This window comes from Typopeltis vanoorti, chromosome 3 (genome assembly GCF_054136105.1).
Source record: "Typopeltis vanoorti isolate ZY-2024b chromosome 3, IOZ_Tvanoo_1.0, whole genome shotgun sequence".
NCBI classification, from domain to species: Eukaryota; Metazoa; Arthropoda; class Arachnida; order Uropygi; family Thelyphonidae; genus Typopeltis; species Typopeltis vanoorti.
Window position 1 is genome coordinate 35,118,276 of NC_143551.1, and position 20,746 is coordinate 35,139,021.

At 36.3% G+C, this 20,746-nt stretch overlaps 1 protein-coding gene across 3 annotated transcripts in view; it reads right to left on the reverse strand.

Annotated features, from left to right (window-relative positions):
- The window catches only part of Golgin97 (Golgin 97), a 288,071-nt gene that overhangs the window by 57,538 nt on the left and 209,787 nt on the right, over positions 1–20,746 (reverse strand). For all 3 annotated transcript variants that reach the window (XM_090415540.1, XM_090415539.1, XM_090415538.1), the window contains one exon: positions 12,944–13,046. In XM_090415540.1, coding sequence (XP_090271666.1) covers positions 12,944–13,046 — 103 coding nt within the window. The remainder of the gene's footprint in view (positions 1–12,943; positions 13,047–20,746) is intronic.

Below are 20,746 nucleotides of genomic sequence, written 5' to 3' on the forward strand. Positions count from 1 at the left end.
CTGGCGAGAGCGTTATTCAGTTGCGAAAAAGAATCTGATAAACTCTTTGCAGTGAATTTCTTTTCTGGCTCCTCTTTTTCTTTCTCTTCTTCCTCTCTCTCTCTCTCACTTTTTTCTTCTGACACTCTCTGTGCTTCCAATTCAATCAACTCTTCATCCGAAAGTTCTTTTATTTCACAATCTAGCAACTCCTCTACGTCTTCTATTTCACATTCTAATTTAAGATTTTTTGCAAGTTTAACTATTTTTTCTGTAATCACTTCCAGTTCCTCTCCTTTTTCAAATCCTTCAAATGTATTTACATAACATTTTAGACACTTTTTCAAATTCCTGACATATAATTCTTTGTTACACATTCCCATGCGGTCGAAATATTCTTGATACACTGAAGAATGTTGTACTGCTTCCAAAAGTCTCACAAAGATAAATCAGCATCAGAATCTATCACTTCGATGGCTTGTGCAAATGTCGTTCTGAGGTAGTGAGCATTGAATGCTGAAATAGCACCCTGATCCATGGCTTGAATGAGAGTGGTTGTGTTAGGTGGTTATGTTAAAAACCACTCTAACATCATGTTGAAGGTCGTCCAGATGAGAAGGGTGGCCAGGGCATTGTCCATAATCAATAAAATCTTGAAAGGGATACCTCTCTCTGCACAATATTCACAAGCCAGGGGAATAAAGCAGCTCATGAACAGTCTTCGAACAGTGCTTGAGTCATCCAAGCTTTAGGGTTTGAACAGCAGTAAATGGGCAGTGTGTGCTTAAATGCATGAGGGTTTTCTGAACGATAAATGAGAAAAGGCTTCAGCTTAAAACCCGCAGCATTCCCACCAAGCAACAAAGTCAACCGATCCTTAAAAGCTTTGAATCCTGGCATTCTTTTTGCTTCTTGGTGTACGTACATACGATTAAGCATGCGTTTCCATTGCAAGCCGGCTTCATCTACGTTAAATATTTCTTCCAGTAGATAACCTTCTTCTTTGATTAAAGAGTCGAAACTATCAACAAATTTTTGGGCTTCATCTTCATCTGCACTTCCTGCTTCTCTTGTGACACGTATATTATGCAAAGCAAATCTTTTTTTAAAACGCTTAAACCATCCAGTACTAGCCTGAAAATCTTCTGCGTGATTGTCTCCGGCACGTGATTTTAAACTCTGAAACAGACTTCTAGCCTTCGCTTGCACTGTGCAAAGGCTCATGGGTGAATTTTTCTGTATTGAATCTTCCATCCACATAAACAACAATTTCTCCATTTCATGAATGGGTCCCTGTCGTTGTTTGGTTAAAATTGTAGACTTCATAGGTGCGGAACCTTTTACAGCTTCCTGAATTCTTTCTTTGTCCTTAAGTATTGTCGATACCGTGGAATGTGATAACTTCAAGTCATGTGCTATTGTATTCACTTTCTTTCCACCTTCTTCATACTTTTGGATAACTTTCATTTTATAGTCTAAATCAATAGTTTTCCTTGACTTCTTAGCTGGCATATCTGTAGATGATGGTACTTTCCTTTTACTACACATTTTATGGATAGTATTTCAGTAGAATTTTAATTAATACACCACACGCAACAGATGCTCGAAAGCAACCGAGTGTATGTGAGAGATAGTTATCGTACGATAACTATCGTATCCCATGGTTATCGTATGTGCAGCTGCCTGATTTATTATTAATTTATTAATTATTATTTTTTTTTTTTTGTGGTCGTAAGTCGATGACCAAGTGTATTTATAATTAATCACACACAAATCCTGTTCCAAAGCTCTAAATAAAACTTTGCAAGCTTTTCTGCGCATTTTCAAATAATGTATAATTTTTGATCTGAATGCAAACTACACAAGTGTTCATAAAGTTTTGATTAATCTGAAGTCTACAATAAACTTTGAAATTCAGAAGACAATTGCAGAGGCTGTGAAGACAACTCAGAGAATTGCTGCAATATTGAGGAGAACATTGACTGTGAGAGATAAAAGATTTAATTAAAATCTCATTTAAAAGATGAGAGATTTTATACAATGATGGTTCCATTGTATAAAACATTGATCAGACTATATCTGAATTTCTGTGGTTTGATCTGGTCACCAGGATTTGAAAGGGATGAAATAACCTTATAGAGAGTGGAGACACAAAACAAAAATAATCAGACCTGAAGGGATGTAAACTAAAGAATTGTGGATAGAAGTGAAAGGGGGGGGGGATATGATCGAAACATTTAAGCTGTTGAAAGGTTATTTTCAGCTGACAATGGGAAAATTTTTCATATGGTGGAATGAGGGAGGAAAAGGAACAAGGATAAGAGGCCATCACTAGAAGTTGAAGAAGGAAGTAGTGAGTAAGATGGTAAAATGTAAGTTTTTTTTCATGGAGAGTGATAGAAGCACTGCCTGAGAGGATAGCAAAAGTGCAAAAAAGTTGATAAGTTTAGAGATTAATATGAAAGACTGTGTTTGTCTAGTGCTGAACTCTCATGATGAGTTTTATGATTTAATGTAGGTTAGGAAAATAATAACTGCAGATCTACTCAAAAAAAGTATTTTATTTTGATTTTTGTTTTGCCCTCTAAAACATTTTTAACTTTTCAAAGGTCTCAAGTTAATGCCTGGAAACTTTCAAACAAATTTCATGCCATCACTCATTATGCTGGTTGCTTAAGCATCAAAAGCTAGTTAGCTAGGAGAAAAGGCTATGTGGAGAATCTCACATAGCCTTTTAAGGAATGGGAGAATTAGTTGCACTTCGGACCTAATATCTAATCCTTACCTTTATGTGGTGTGCCTTGTTAATAGGTATTTATCTGGATAGTGAACAAATTAAAATGGATGGCAATTCAGGATTTAGCCAAACAAACTACATTCTAGACTGAATAAAACAAAAACAGATTTATAGTGCAACAAGATGAATGTCATGCTGGATGGAGGATTTCCTGGTTACATAAGGTTTCCACTATTTTCATTCCTACTGTATTCCAGTGTCCTGGAAAAGCAAGAGAATGGAATAAACTCAACATCAGCAGAATTCAAAATAGGTACAAATACTACCTATCAATAATTGTCCACACACCCCTGTTATTTGAAGTTATAGAACATTCCAGGTTTGTTAATAACATAAAAACCAGTGTACAGATAGTAGGAAGCAATACTTCATCATACCAGTTGAATATAGGTGGTATGGGAACACAACGTGAACTCAGTGACTTCAAGAGAGGTGTAATCGTGGGCTGTCACATTGGTGGCACGGATATACATGCTATTGCTGCTCAACTGGAGCATCCAAAATCAATGATACATGATGTGATCAACAAATTGAGATGTTCTGGCATCACTAGTGCAGGAAAACACCCAGGGCAATCACCAAAAATGACTGACAGGGACAGGAGGGTGTTAAAATGGATGGCACACACAAAAACTGGCTACAATCGGCACTGACCATCTGTGATGAGTTCCAGAGCACCAGTATCACCATGGTGAGCACTAATACCAAACAAAAAGAACTCCATTTACTGGGTTTCTACAGAAGAGCAATGACACACAAGCTGAACATTACAAGAATGAAAAAGGTGGCTCATGGCCTGATGCAAAGAGCATGTGAACTCGATAACTTATTAGTGAAAATGGTACTCTGGAGTGATGAATCAAGGTTCACCTGTTTCCAGTCTGATGGTAGTGTGTAGGAGTGGAGGCAGCCTGGTGAACGATTGTTAGCACAGTGTGTTGTACTGAGAATAACATTTGGTGGAGGAGTAATGGTTATGGAGTGCATTCAGTTGGTTTGAAGTGACCACTGGTTGTTGTTGTCTATGGTTCCATGAAGACAGCTCAGTACCTTAAATTTCTGGATCATCAGGTGCTACCTATACTGTGGAGTTTTTGTGGATTGGATCCATGTTACTATCAAGATGACAATGCCCCCATGCCACAAATCTGCAGCTGTTATGGAATGATATGAAGAGATGGGTGTTAAATGACTGCCCTGGCCTGCGCAGAGTCCTGACCTCAACCCCATCAAACACCTCTGGGATGAATCGGAGTGGTGATTGAAGTCCAGAGCAACTTGTCTTCGATCTGTCACTGAACTCAGTGCTGCTTTGATGGAGGAATGGAAACAAATTCTACCTGATGTCTGCTGCACAATAAGGAAAGCCTCTCTCAAAGGATGCAGGAGGTGATCAAAGTCAAAGTGGTGGTACTGAAACAAACACAAAGGTGAGATTTTTCTAAATGTCACACTGACTGGAGGACTGCCCAGTTAAAAAAGTTTCCTACTGTTTTTGTCAGGAAACCAAGGATTGTAGTGAAAAGCCTGCCAGTAGAACATACTGAACATCAGCAGAATTAAAATGGATGGCAATTCAGGATTTAGCCAAACAAACTGCATTCTAGATTGAATAAAACAAAAACAGATTTATAGTGCAACAAGATGAATCATGCTGGATGGAGGATTTCCTGGTTAAATAAGGTTTCCACTATTTTCATTCCCACTGTATTCCAGTGTCCTGGAAAATCAGAAGAATGGAATAAACTCAACATCAGTAGAATTCAAAATAGGTACAATCAATAGGTACAGAAACAAAGGAGAAATGGCAGAATTAGAATAATGTCATGTCAATATAACTGATGTTGCTGAAACAAAGACAAAAAGAAAGGTGAGATTTTTCTAAAATTTTTTATATTTTTATTTTTTTAAATCTGATCCATACAAATTTAAGGCCACAAAATAGCTATTATAATAATAAATAAAAGCCAAGGGTTGTAATCTTTGAGGAAGGCAGAGTGGGGGAGACTGTTCCCAAGGAACAGAAGTAGATCGGATGAAGGAGGAGGCAGTGAAGTTGGTTTGGTGAGTTTCAAGATGGACTGTAAAAGGATGTTGGTTATCAGTGGCTCTAGTTTTAATGATTTTGGAGGAGAGTGGAGGAATAATAGTGCCTAATTCAGCAGTGTCCATGAAAGTATCTGTAGAAGAGGCACAGGGAAACTGATCATCTAAGAGAGAGATTGAAGTGGATATGTGAAAGAGATCATTAATTAGCTGTACTGCCCTCTTCTGGATAGAGTTGAGCAATCTTAGAGAGGATTTTGGTCCTCTACCTCAAATATGGAAGCAATATTCCATGCCTGGGTGGATTTGGGCTTTGTAAAGAGTTAGCAGCTGTGAAATAGTGTCTTGTATGAAAATATACACCAATTTTTTTTAGCAGCTGCAGAAGCTATAGTTGAAATGTTGTTGTGCCAGGAAAGATCAGAGGTGCAGGTCAGTCCGAGCAAGAAATCTGATCATGTTTGGATATCTGAGTATCATTGAAGGTAAGAGAGAAGGATGTGAGCTCTTTCTTATGAGATCAGACAGGCCTGAATTTTTGTGCCATCAAAGTTTACAAGGTTGTCCTTGCCTCACTGGAATACAGCTAGGAGATCTGAGTTCAGGACCCTTGTCATGGTAGATCTTGAGGATTCTAATACTTGAGCACTAACAGGTTTGTCAAATCAAAAGAAGGAATGGAATGTACTGTTGTCAGCAAAGCTAAGGATAGGATTGGAAGTCTGAGAGAACAGGTCATTTATATACATTTATATACAAGAAGAGAGTAAGGTGAATGAACAGAACTCTGGATACTCCTGCAAATGGGGAAATCTGGGGAGAGTAAACTGTCCATCATGACAAGTAGTAAGCAACCAGTGAGAAAGTTGGCAATCTAATTGCAGTGTGAGGAAGGCAGAACATTGAATGGCAGTTTGTTAAGTAGGCCCCGAGCCAAATTCAATCAAATGCCTCTGAAATGTTGAGGGCAACCACATGAGTTTCTCCAAATTTCTCCATGGCTTGAGTCCAGAGGTGGCTGGTGAAAGCAAGATCAGCTGTAGATTGTAAGCAGCAGAATTCATACTGCTGGTCACTGATTAATTGGTATGCCTCTGGGTGGTTCAAGAGTTAGTTGTTGATGACTTTCTCCATAATTTTAGAGAGAACAGAAGTGAGAGAGCAATTGGATGGTAGTTCATTGCTTGGCTTTTATCAGGAATAGATTGAAGAGGCAACATAGGATAGGTGTTAGTTCTGGGGCACAAATGTTTAACACAATAGGTGGAATACTATCAGGACCAGATGCTTTGTTCATGTTCAGGTTATTGAGGATTCTTCAGATTTCTTTTTGTCAAAAAACTATGGGCAACATGAAGGGAGCTATTCTTGGTAGTGTGGAGGGACCTTTGGCTAAGTCACCAATGCAGGAATTTGAAGACAAGAGTGATGCCAGTAAGTTGGACTCACTTTTAGATGAGGTTACTATAATACCATCCAGTTGTGAAAGTGGTGGAAACTTGAGTGGGCAGAAGTTGCACCCAATGGTCTTGGCAGGGGGACCAGAAGGAGTGACAGCCAATTGGGCAGGAGGCAAGTTTGCACCATTTGGCCCTTTCAAAGTCTGACTTGGACTTAGTGATGATTCTTTTACAATGGTTGTGTGAGCTGCAGTGTAGGAAGAGTAGGCAGCTGGAGTTCTGGTCTTGAGCCAGTCATGGTAAGCGGAGGTTTTTTCTTTTACAGCATTGGCATACTTTTTTTTTGAGAACCAAGGCTTTGATGGTGGGTGAGAATTTGGAGTGGAATAAAGGGTGAAAGCCTTTATTCCTGAGAGGATTATTTCTGCTATTTGGTCTGAGCAGGTGTTAGAATCAGAAGAACTGAAGCGGTAGTCAGACCATAGGAAGGAGAAATAGAAGTTGCAGAGGTCCTCCCAGTTGGAGGACCTTGAGCAGTGGCATTCTTGCAGTGCTCAAGGACACGAGACAGTGAACTGGTGGGTGAAGATTATTCTGTGGCAAAAGAAACCTGTATGAAGTTGTAGTCTGAGTTAGAATCAACAAGAGGAGAATCAATAATCACAGTATACCTAGAAGGTGAGCTTGTTAGGAAGAGATCAAGTGTGTTGGCAAATTGGAGGATGTTGTCAGTTATTCTGGTAGGAAGACTGATGATCTGAGAAAAGAAATGAATAAGTTAAATTAGCTAAATTAAAAAAAAATTAAATTACAACCACAAGATGTTATATTAAGATGATAATGATCAAAGAAAGTAATCGGCAGCTATAGTATACAACAAGAAACATGAAGTTAATCTTTTTGAATGATAGATAATTTCCTGTAGAGTGATATGGGCAAATATCAAAAATGGGGAATTGAAAAATGAGACTCATTTGTGATTATTATTCCAGAGAAGGTTCTGCTAAGGTAAAGCTAGTAAAATGGCAAGTACCAGCTGGATTTATGTTTAGGACATGGATGAGAGCTGTTAATACCATGTTTTAACATAAAGATGTACACAAATTCACATGGAAAGACAAATAAGAAAAGCCTCATTCATTATGCTATTGTTCATAGTGATATGAACACAGAGGATTTCAAATCCTCTGTATGCTCTTGTTTTTGAAGCAAGAAGATATTAATTATAGGAATTTGAAATAGGAAGTGATTACAGTTCAGTTTTGAGCAGTATAAAAATGAATTCCATACTAAAAACATGTACAACAGTTTAAAATGAATTAGTCCAGTAGCTTTCAGACTACAGATGCAAATATACAAATATTATTCAAAAAAAAAAAAAAAAAATGAAAGTTTGAAAACAAGAACCAGATCTTGAGCGGTCATCAATTTCCTGATATATACCCTCAAAGGGCTGGGATGTACAGGACACTATTACAGTACCACATGATTAAGTTTACATGAACTTGACCAATTTAGCATTTAAGAATGTAATGTGATAGGGCTGTTTAAACAGAATGTAATGTGATAAAGCTGTTTAAACAGAATGGGAGTGGAAAGGCTAGCAAAGCAGATGCTTGTTGCTAGAATGAAAGGGAAAAGGTTAGATGTGAACTATATTGGTGATCTACTAGTTAATTTTAAAACAATATAACTAGATTTAATTGTAAATCTCGTGAGAGCATGTGTGAATTAAGAATATTCTATCAGTGAATGTTCTAAATAGCCTTATTTTTTTATGAAAGATTAATTGAATTCGAGATGAATATTTTCAATGTTTTATAAAGTATTTTGTGTCTTAAGTATTGAATTTATCAAACTTAAAATCCATTCATTTATTCACTGACTACGGAAACTATGTTTCTGTAGTCAGTGATGTTTCCAAGTCATAGCTTATGTAATCTTGGGGTAAATGTATTCCCTGTTTTCCATCTAAATGAGAAAAATTGTATATCTCAATTCACTCTCTGTAACTCTCTATTAATGAGTACTACATTGTCTTCATGAAAATGCAGGAGCACTTGTGTCTTTGGAGAGTCACAATGCAGTTATCAGATGTGAAAGGGGTATAACTTTTGACTTCACAGGGAATTGGGGAGGGAAAGAGTAATGGATTTTTGTTTTGCAGTTATGGCTCCAAAGTTTCTGAAGGAAAATCATTCTACCTCTGTGTGAGACTGGCTATGCCTTCAAATGAAAGCTCTTCAGAAAGATTCCTGGTGTTTTAGATAGGATCCAAACTTAGATCTTCCTGACCAAAAAAAGGGATCAGAGATAATGAGAAATACTAAGGTTTGATGAGAAGATGCAAAAACTATGTGGTCATTAGCCTAATGATTTCTGAATTAACAAGAATTTAGTGTATTCACTAACATTAAATGTTAAGTCACTATATGATTATGAAACAAGGGTGGGTTAGTTTGACATACCAATATGATAACCTTTTGTGATGCTGATCTGAAATATTTTGACTCTATTTGAGTTTTGATCCTGTTTATAGAACGAAGTGGTGAATATATACAAGAAAGCTAACCATTTCATGTAATATACCATAGAAGTTAAAATATAGTCAATTTTGATTACATAAAAGTGACTAAAGGAATAGTTATAGGGGAAGAATTGATAACAGTGAATTTCTTTCAGAATAGTGTTGATGTTTTAAGATTTCAGTCAGTTTGCTATGGTGAGTTGACTACATCAGTTTTAACTACCCAAAGAGCCACACGGATAAAATATATCAAAAATATGGGCTTCATATCCAACTTATTGTAATAATATCCAAATGTTATATTAACTTCAAAGAATATTCATGTAATCATTAGCACGTAGATATGCCAAGGTGAGTTCGGTGAGTAAAAAGAAAACTAAAAAAGGTTAAAATTGTAAAAGTATTTATAAATGAAATAATTAATATTAGAAATAAAAATGTTTCTTTTGAGTATCTTATTTCAAATGGTTATAAATATATATTTTTTTTTTCAAGGCGATAATTTACATGATAGCTTTAGGTGTCCCAGAAGTCTTGAGCAGTATTTCTTGCATTTGTAATGGTAGCCTGTCAGAAGGAAGACCATAAGTTTAAGTTTAATTTAAGTTACTGAATAGAGGAATTTTTTTCAAGGCTTTTTCCACAGCAGGTTCTCAAGATTGTTGATCTTTGGTGCAAGTAAATAGTTTTTCTTCCTGTGAACTTTGCTTTATAACCCTGCAAGAAAAAAATTACTGCAGAACTTACATTATTCATCATCAAATTCCTGCCATGTACCCTCAAAGGGTGAACATGATATAATAGTACTACATGAAAAATTTACATCATTACTAACTTCCTATCTAATTTTCCTCCAAATCAGTGTTACATGTCAAGACTCCAACATTATCAGATCTTATATTTCTATCATCTAAGGCACTTTGTAGCATATCAATCCACCTATATCTTGGTCTTCTTCTGGGTCGTTTTCCTGCCAAGCTTGCAGAGAACACTTGTTTTGCTAATCTTTCCTAGCCCATTCTGTTTAAGTGACCATACCACCTGAGATTAACTCTGCTAACACATTCCTGGATGCTGACAATATCAAGATCTTTCTTAATATCCTTGTTTTCAATATGATATTGCCATTGATGCCACCTGTTCACGTCTCTAATCTTTCTCAGGACTCTCATATCTGAGGTCTCTAGTCTTTGGTCAAGCGTTTTATTTCTGACCCAGCTCTCAGATCCATAAGTTAAAATTGGCTTGAACACTGTCTCGAATAAAGCTAATTTAGTGTTCTGACTAATTTCTCTCTTATTCCATATGAATTTATTCAATTAACTTCCTACCATACCAGTTTTGTTGATTCTGTTGTCTATTTCTATATTTAATTTACCATCTTCACTAAAAATCATGCCTAAGAAGCTGAAATGTTTTACTTGTTCCACAGGTTCTGCATTCACAACACAGTTGACATTTTCAATGATTCTGCCTATTTTCATTGTCTTTGTCTTTTTATTACTGGCCTTCATACCATATCTATTACAACAGTTATTCAATTTAGTCAGAGAATCTCACAGACTTGTAGCGGATTTATTTAGAAGTATAACATCGTCCACATAAAGCAAAGAGCTGACATTAACATCTCCAATTTTGATATCATGTTTAATACCACTTTCCTTCATAATGTGACCCATATAGATAATGAATAACAAAGGGGATAATGTACATCCTTGTCTCCACCAGATTTAACATTAAACCATCTTTCTGTACTTCCTTCGTTTCTAACTGCTGACTTACAACTCAAATAAAGACTAAGTATTGCTTGATATAATGCCCCATTGACACTATATAACTGTAGCGTATTGAATAGCTTCTCTCCTGGCACCTTGTCATGTGCCTTTTCCAAATCGACAAAACTTAAATACAGATCTTTGTTATATTCCCATGATTTCTCCACTATTTGTCATAAAGTAAAGATCTGATCCTGGCAGCCTCTATTTGACCTGAATCCAGCCTTGTTCTTCACCAAGGTTTTCTTCCACAATTCTTCTCAATCGTTTCTCAAGTATACTTGGATATATCTTACCAGGAACACTCAGTAGGGATATACCTCTGTAATTCTCACATTCAGTTTTATTTCCCTCTTTATATATGGGTACTATGAGAGCGCTACTCCAATCATTGGGAATTCGTCCCTCTGTCCATGCATTCTGAACTATGCAGTGCAGCCACTGTGAGACTCTTATACCACCATGCTTCAGCATTTCTGGTCGAATATCATCTACTCCTGCTGCCTTTCCACATTTCAAGCTTGGATGGCTTTTTCTACTTCAAGTATGGATATGTATTCCTGGATGCATGCCTGGTCAGTGTTTTTTATTACTGCTTGTTTCATTTAGCAAATTTTCAAAGTAATTACTTCATACTTCAAGGATATCTCTTTTCTGCCGTTTTCATGTCACCTTTATCATCACTAACTCCTTTTACAGCACTCTTTCCTCCATTCCTAAGCTTCTTCAAGAACCTCCAGAATATTTTGTCACCTTCTTGATATTTATTTTCTATGTTCTTGCCAAAGTCCTCCCATGACTTTTGTTTAGCTAGTTTTATACACTGTTTAGCTTTCTTACATTTGTCTCTATATTCTCTAAGAGCACAAGCTGACTTATTTGCCAGGAACTTTTGATATGCTTTCTTCTTTTCCTTCACTGCCTCTTTAACTTCCTGTGTCCACCATGGAGTTCTAATTTTTCTATCCTTGCAGACAACTTCACCACATGCCTTTCTAGCTGAATCAATCAGGGTTTTCTTCAAGGCTTGCCACTAAATCTCCAAAGTTTGGTTCCTGTTCTCAAACTCTTTCATTTTTCCTTAAATAATGTTTGTGTATTTTAGTCTACAGTTCACATCTGAGAGCTGATCAACTTTTATTCGCTTTCAAACTTTCTTACGTGTCATTCTTTTCAATATGAAATTCAATTTTATCCTGCTCAAGACTAAATAGTGATCACTTCCAATTTCAAATCCTCTGTACACTCTGGTGTCCTGCACCATGGAAAAAACATCACTATCAACAATAACATAGTTAATGAGAATTTGTGCACATTTTTATGTTGGAACATGGTGTTAGTAATAACCAGTCCATGTCATGAGCAGAAATCTAACAGGTATTTGCCATTATTATTAGCTTTGCTCTTTTCTCCAAATTTTCCCAAAACATTTTTGTATGTCTGACAATCACTTCCTACTCTGCTATTTAGATCCCCGACAAGGACCAACTTTTCCTTTTTCATTATGTCAGTAGCTTTCTCTAGAGCCTCAAAAAATTCCTCCACTTCTAACTTAGTAGAACCTTCTGTGGGACCATAGGCACAAAAAAGTCTCATGTCCAGTTCTCCATTCTGATATTTGCCCAAATCACTCTACTTGTGACTGCCTGCCATTCAAGATGAGCCTCATATTTTGTGTTGAATACTATGGCTACTCCTTCTTTTCCTTGATTGTCATTGCCTGAATATAACATTTTGTATTTATTGCTCAGAAAGATCTCACCAGTTTTTGTCTTTTTTGTTTCAGTCACCCCTATTATGTTGATCTGGTGCTTATCTAATTCCTCCGCTAGCTCCATTTCTTTGCCATTCAGGCTTCTTATGTTGATAGTACTGATCTTTAACTCTGGTGATGTGTAATTGGGATATGTTTTCAGGTTTGTTCCAGTAACTGACTTTTTGCTGTTCGCCATGGACCAACTTTTGGACCAGGCAAAAACAACAGGGGCCTTGTTTAACTGGGCGATGCCCCAGCCGGCATGAAATTTTGTCATGTTGTACCATCATTTTGTATTTTGGTTTAACCAATAGGAATACAATTTGGTCAACTAAATCCCAAATTGCCAGCCTATCCTTGTTCGTTCAGTATCCAGGTAGATACCCTACAGGGTGCACGACGAGAAGGTGAGGATTGGACATTAGGTCAGAAGCTCTGGTCGGTTCTCCGCATTTCTTTAAAGGCTATGTGGAGATCTCCTCTCAGTTATACAGCTTTGACCCTTCTGTAATAATGTAAGTTCTACAAATGTTAGGGCAATCTGAAGTTAAATGATGTTAATACTTGTGCATTTGAGGATTATATAAGACTACTGGTTTAATAAAAATAAAAATTCAATTTGCAAGAATAATCAAACATGTTTTGATATTTATTGATACCAACCTTGAGTTACATCATGCATCTTGGATTCTATATCTTGGAGATTAATCCTGAGCCCATTAACCACATCAGATTTTTCTTTGATTTCTTTCTCTAGCTGAATTACCTGCAATTATAAACAGATAGTATGGCTTCATTTCACTGAGGTGGGCGACTCAAAACCATTGATTTAGAGATTTTTTTTCAAATTGTATGCATAAATTAATCACATGTACACTATCTGAATGCCTGCTCATTCCAACTCTCACTCTAATATGAAAGACTTCCCTTGTGGGAAGGTTTCCACTAGATTTTTGGTATACTGTTACAGTAATTCCCTTCCATTCCTCTGGAAAAGTATTATTGAAGCTATTCACTGATGTTGGGCAATTTCGCCTTGCTTGCAGTCAGCAATGGAATTTATCCAACAGGCATTTGTTGGGGTTGAGATCAGGGCTCTGTGCAGGCCAGTCAAGTTCTTCAACCTGTCTCATTCAACTATTCCTGTACAGCCCTCGCTTTTGTAGAAGGGGCAATGTCATGCTGATATACAAAAGAGTCTTCATTAGACTGTTGCCATAAAGTTGGAAGCACAGTGTCTAGAATCCCTCACTGGAATCAGGAGAGCCCAGGCCAAACCACAAAGTCTCCTCCACCAGACTTCACAGTTGACATAACACATTCAATCTGCTAAACCTAGAATCATCCATTGGATTGCTAGATGGTGAAGTGTCATTCACCATCCAGAGTCCAATGGCAGTGAGTTTACAGCCTTCACCTGATGCTTGGCATTGCCCTTGCTGATATTAGGCTTGTATGTGGCTGCATTGCCATGGAAACCCATGTTCTTTGGTTCTGGACAAAGAGTTATGGTGATAGCATTGCTTTCAGCGACATTTCAGAACTTGGTAACAAGCATTTCAACTGAGGACGTGCATTTTTCTTGCCACATGCTTCAGCACTTGGCACTCCTATTCTGTAAACTTATGTGGCCTTCCAAGGTTGTGATTGTGCTGTTGTTGCTTCCAGGTATTTCCACTTCACAATAACATCACTTACATATTGGGACAGCTGTAGCAAGGTAGAAATTTCACAAACTACAAAAGTGGCATCCTATGACAGTGCCACATTGAAAATCACTGAGCACTTCAATAATAGTCAATTTTACTGTTAACGTTTGTCTATGAAGACTGCAATACTGTATGCTTCCTTTTATATATGCATGAGCCATACATAGTTGTGATGTACGTAGCCATATCTGCTACTATGGAAGGGTATGTGAATATTTCTGAACAGACAGCATAACAGAAATGGATGAAAATCTTATTTCAGTTAGAATGCCATTTCTGTAACAACAAGCTTGGTTAACAAGATAGAAGAATTTCCCTAACTGCTACAATTCTGTAAATTACATTAAGAATTCTTAAAATTTGTTTGTTAAATTAATCAGATCAGTAATAATAATTTCTCAAACTAATTTTACATTATTCAGTTTATCATCATCATAATGCTAAATACAGTTATAAACCTTATGATCTGTTCCAGTATCATGTTTAATCCAAAAGCCTGTTTTGAGGTGTACACTTCTCTTCCAAATTGGTTTATATTTTATTAATTGTTTTTAGGATACTGGTGTCAGTGATTTGGTTTACAATGTTCTATCCAATTTTGTATATTGTTGTGTCCTGAATAATCAAAATATAAGTTGGACAAAACATTAATTTATTCAGGAACAACTATCTTTGATTATAGATAGGGAATGTTGTGTTTTGACAATGAACACCGTGTGTGTGTATATATATATATATATATATATATATAAATAACACTAAGATAGAAGTGAAGAAATAATTAATATAAAAAATATGTGAGACTTAACACCTGTTTTGTAGGAAGTCTACTAGAAAAATTTATTTAAGGTATTAATTTATTTAAAGCATCCCATTTCATGTATTATAAGAAAGCAAAGTGTATAAGCTAAGATCCAAGGATCACACACTTTAGCCATCCAGAATAACGTATGGCTGGAGGGAAAGTGAAATTATACGAAAAGGAAGCTAGAACGCCTTCTAGGAAAACACGGCACGCGCACGTGGAGGAGTGCACGGAACGCGATAAACCATGTGGCGAAGTGTGCGAATCTCCGAGATTGAAGCGGGCAATATAAACGCCAAACCCCCCCCCCCCAACACGAGACTTTTTGGTTCCTGTTTCCTGACCTCGTGGACGTTGGCTCTCGGTCTCTGCCAGTGGAGAAGATTCTAGGCTGGCCGTAGAAGTTATGAGTCGTCTGCCATAGCGTGCGAGTTAGGGTTAGCTATTTCCTCAGATCAGTCATCTGATCTGAGGAAATAGCTATATATCTGAGGAAATATGAGTTGTCTGCCATAGCATGCAAGTTAGGGCTAGCTATTTCCTCAGATCAGGATAGCTATGCTATACCGTGCAACGGTAATCCAGATGTGTGCCTGCGATACTGGTGAAAGTCCTGAGCGGCACATCGCCTTTCCAATTCGTGAGAACCTGGCTGTGCAGCTATCGTATGTGACCCGGAGAATTGTTTTAGACCTTAAAGGAGCCTTGATGTCCAGACAAGGCTGAAGAAAGAACTGAAAATCAATCCAGGAACGGTAATGTAGATTGTCATATTCTGATTTCCAGTTGAAGATTTGTGTGTGAATTCTATAGGATATTTTGTGTAATGGACATATTGTAAAGAACTTTAGGAACTATCCCTATTTTGGTATTGACCTGTCCCTGTTTGAGAAATGTCTCCCTAGAAGGGATTTGTATAAGAGATGATTGTGATATGTTGTGAGATATAACTAGTGACCACATGAGTGATAAAAGATAGGCTACATAAGCTACAAGTTTGTTAAATTATATATAGAAGTGGTCCAAGTAATTTGTTCTTGTATTGTAATGTTAATATTGAAATTGAGATCTTGCTAGCAACGTGATATAGTTAACCATGCATTTATATTTTCACATGTATAATTTCTTGATTTAATAAATATGTTTCATAGCATTTGCCTGAGTCCAGCTTGTTATATGAATTCAAATAGCTACTCATAAAATTACCATCGAACCTAGCGGGAGGGACCTACGAATATAAGTTAATATTTCGAGCCATGACTGCATGTAAAGATAAAGAGAATAGGAATTAGTTTATTTATTGTTGGAAGTTTATTACTGTGTATCACTCTGAGAGAGCCACCTTGGATAAGAGTCTCGTCTATCCTCAGTATTGGCTGGTGCAGTTAAAATATAAATTTGTCAATATTATCAGGTGAACTGTCTCAGAGATATGTTTAATGGCAGCGTCCCATACTTGGACAAAGCCCTAATCATAAATTAACTTACACGTGACTAAACTTAAGAATGGCCTAAATTTAGCTTGTTTAAAGAAAGGGAAATTTGTATGAGTGAGTAGGGTATACATAACTAACAAAATAAGATAAAGCTATATTATCTTTATATCTTTATCTTATCTTGTTAGTTATGTATACCCTACTCACTCATACAAATTTCCCTTTCTTTAAACAAGCTAAATTTAGGCCATTCTTAAGTTTAGTCACGTGTAAGTTAATTTATGATTAGGGCTTTGTCCAAGTATGGGACGTATCCTTTATATTGTTTGCATATCTTAAGAATATGCAAACAATATAAAGGATAGGAGCATAACAATATATTTATTTAGTTTTTATTCTATTGATTTTATTTTTAGCTCTAAAATATTTTCATTCATTTTTTTGTTTAATAATGTATATTTTGCAGTTCTCATGAATTGCATTTCACTTGTTTTTATTCTTGTCCAAATTTCACTTGTCCACATAATCATGCAGGTATTGCTAAAGTACTGTATATTTTGAAGTATGTTTCTTTTTGTACAAGATAGGTATCATTAAACTTGTATTCCATTATATTCCTGTTTGTCCACTTGAATATATTTTATTTGAATATTTTAATAATCTCTGATGAAATTTTTTTCTAGCAATTTAGTTTATACCTAAGTTAGATATAACCTGAAAAATTGAAAAAAAAAAGCACTTTTTTTAACAGATATAATAAGCATTTTTTTTTTTTTTACTTCAAGATACATTAATTAAAAAACCTGATTCATAGTTAAGAAATTATGGAGACAAAACACACGCTAAAATAATTACTTTACTTAATAGTAGGAAAGTAATTTTTGATGTTTCGTCCTCTGTATTGAGGTCATCATTAGGAAAATACATATAAGATCTAAGCTACATGCTACAGCACTTTACAAAGGTAAAATGAATCTAACTGCTTATTAATCTTTTACCTAGCATGACCTCTTGTGGAAAAACTAAAATAATATTAAATTTTTAAAAAATTCCAATTAAATTAAAATAAATAAAAAATAAACACATACAATATTTTTAAACAATAAATAAATTAAAAACAGAACTACATTAAACATATCTAAAGTCCTCTTGTATTGAGATTTTCTTCTGACTTATTCTGGTTGCTATGTGGATCCTCCACATTCTTGGAATGATTAATCTGTCATTTTTGTTCAGGTTTGGATAGTGGTTCAGCATTTCGCAGGCTTCTTTGAATTTTCTCTCAAACCAGGTTTTGGTGCAGTGTAGGGACTTGGTGCCTTTCCAGTCAATTCTATGGTATGTTTGGAGTGCATGGTCTGATAGGCCTGTTTTACCATAATGGAGGTATTTAATGTGTTGTTTGTGTTTGTCATTTCTGATTAGGATCGTGCATTCTGGTTCCCCTATGTAGGGTAGTTTACATGTACATTGGATTTTGTAAACCCCTGGGTGGACCAGGTGTGGGAGAGGATCTTCGGAAGAACCGAGTAAATTTTTTAATTTTGTCGAGGGTTTGAAGGTAGTCTTGATGTTGTATTTATGTAGTGTTCAATTCATTTTTTCTGAAATACCTCTAACATAGGGTATGGCTATGGCATTCTTGTAATCTTTTTTTTGTTTTTAGTGGTATTTTTATGGAGGATCTTGTGAATTTTTTTTTTTTTTTATTGTAGCCATTTTTTACAAATGCATGGGTAATGATTTTGAATTCTTGTTTTAGGGCTTGTTCATTCAAACAAATTGCTAATGCTCTGTGTTTGAGAGTGCTTATGAGTCCTAGTTTTTGTGTTGGGTGGGTATGAATTTTTGTGTATGTAATGGCTCGTGTGTGTAGGTTAGTGGTTGTTTTCGATTTTAATGGTGAACTGGATATATTTGTGTTGTTTGTTCAGGTGGCTAAGGAATGTATTTAATGTTTCGTGGCTGTGGGGCCAAATGGCAAAAATATCATCGACATATCTAAGCCAGACCAGACTTTGGGCTTTAGGCTGGCCGAATCTAGTGCTTGTTGCTCAAAGTCTTCCATGTAAAAGTTTGTTCATTGGGGGGAAAGTAGTTAGCCCCATGGCCGTACCTTCGTTTTGTAGGTAAAAATTGTTTTTCCACACGAAATACCCAGAGCGGAATATGTTGGCAAAGAGGGACATGATGTTGGGCGGAAATATGTTCTGTAGGAGAATAATAGTATCACTGATAGGGACAGTGGTGTAAAGGGCAGTTATGTCAAAGCTGACTAATAAATCTTGGTCGTTTAGTCTGATGATTTTAATTTCGTTTATAAAATTAAAATGTTGTGTATTTTTATGTAGGAGAGGGAATGACCTACCAACTCCTAGAGGGTGGGCGCTAATTTCTTAGCTAAGTGGTAATTAGGGCTGTTGATTCTTTCAACTATTGTGATGTCGGGCGGATTTCCACCGGACATCACAGCCCTCTTTGCCCACATACTCTGCTCAGGGTATTTCATGTGGCAAAACAATTATGGTAAAAAAAAAAAAAAACATTATAGTAAAATAAAACAGGCCTATCAGACCACGTACTCCAAACAATACCATAAAATTGACCTGGAGAGGCACTAAGTCCCTACACCACACCAAAACCTGGTTTGAGAGAAAATTCAAAGAAGCCTGTGAAATGCTAAAACGCTATCCAAATCTGAACAAAAATGACGGATTAATCATTCTAAAAATGTAGAGGGCCCATCTGTAACCCATATAGCAACCAGAACAAGTCCAGAAGAAAATCTCCATACAAGAGGACTTTAGAAATGTTTAATGTAGTTCTGTTTTTAATTTATTTATTGTTTAATATTGAATGTGTTTATTTTTATTTAGTTAAATTTAATTGGAATTTTTAATTTATTTTTATACTTATCTGTTCTTGAAATTGCAATTTTTAATCAATTTATAATTTTTAAAAATTTAATATTATTAATTTAATTTAATATTATTAAGACTCTTCCTCCAAAGTCCAACCCCACATCCACGTCATGGAGGGTGGAAGCAGCATGAAGTAGAGGATTTCTTTGTAAGGTGAAGCACGGTGGGGACTTTGTGTGCCTCAGGCTGATATGGTAGCCATGAAGGCTTACAGAGAACCTTGAAAAATGGCTGACTAAAGGGGCTCTGGTGAAGATGTTAGGACTGCAATGACATCTGCTGTTTCATTGTTGGTGGAAGAATTCAGATATCAACGGCAATGTGAAACAACTGGCAGGCAGAAGAATCTGAATACAGATCAACCGTTGGCAATTTGAGTCAAGTTAGTTGGCTATTGAATCCTCAAGGACTCGCTTTAGTGAGTACAGGCATGGCAAACCCGAGGTACCTGATGCTGGACCATGCCTTACTTCATGTAATATACATCTGTTATATTATCTGTAGACTGGTCCCTCCTCTTCCTTCCTTGCTTCTTTCTTATCTTCTTGCTCTTTATCCTAAATGCTATTAGAGTATTCGAGGGCTAGGAGTGAATCTTTCCTATTTTGCTGTGTCAGTTCATCTTATGCACTATTGTAAGGCACCAACCCATCTGGCCAGCGTGGTGCTATAAGGCCAAATATCTCCCCATGACTGAATGAATAAAATAGGAAAATTACATACTGTGCTCGTCCGTCGCCCTGAATAAAAAGGGATACATCCTGGACTTAGGCAGAGGGTCTAGGTCGAAAAATATGCTACAGTCTCCACTAGCTACAATGAGTCCATCTACAGTGCACAATGATAGAAGGATATTAGTAGGAACATATAACTGCAGATCTCTATGGGATGATGATTGGAAGAACTAATGAAGGAATTGGAATATATAAAATGGGACATTGTGGGCCTTTCAGAGATAAGAAGGAAAGAAGAAACTCTCATGCGATTAAATGATGGACATCTACTCTACCACTGTGAATGTGATAGAAACTCAACTGGTGGTGAAGGATTCCTAATAAATAAAACAATCAAGGACAATGTCCTGTTTGTAAATAAAATAACATCAAGAATAGCTGAACTAAGTCTCTTCATAAATAAAAGATACCAACTGAAAATTATACAAGTATATGCCCCAACTATGGACCATCCAGATGAAGAGAGAGAAGATTTCTATGAAACATTAGAATCCGCATTCAATAATTCTAAAGAATTCTACATAATTATAATGGGTGATTTTAATGCCAAAATTGGAAGCAGAGATGACCATCTGAACTCCATCGGTAAATTTGGATTTGGACAGAGGAATGAAAGAGGAGAAAGACGTGTTGAATTTGCAGAAGAAAATAACCTCTTTATCGTGAACAGCTTTTTCAAGAAGAAAATCAACCAAAAATGGACAAACTTACAATGAAATAGACTTCATCCTCTCCAACAGAAGATATATAATAAATAATACCGAAGTGCTTAATAGATTTAACACAGGAAGTGACCACAGACTGGTAAAGGCAAAAGTATGGATCAACAAAAAATGGGAACGGAATAAGCTCATAAGAAAA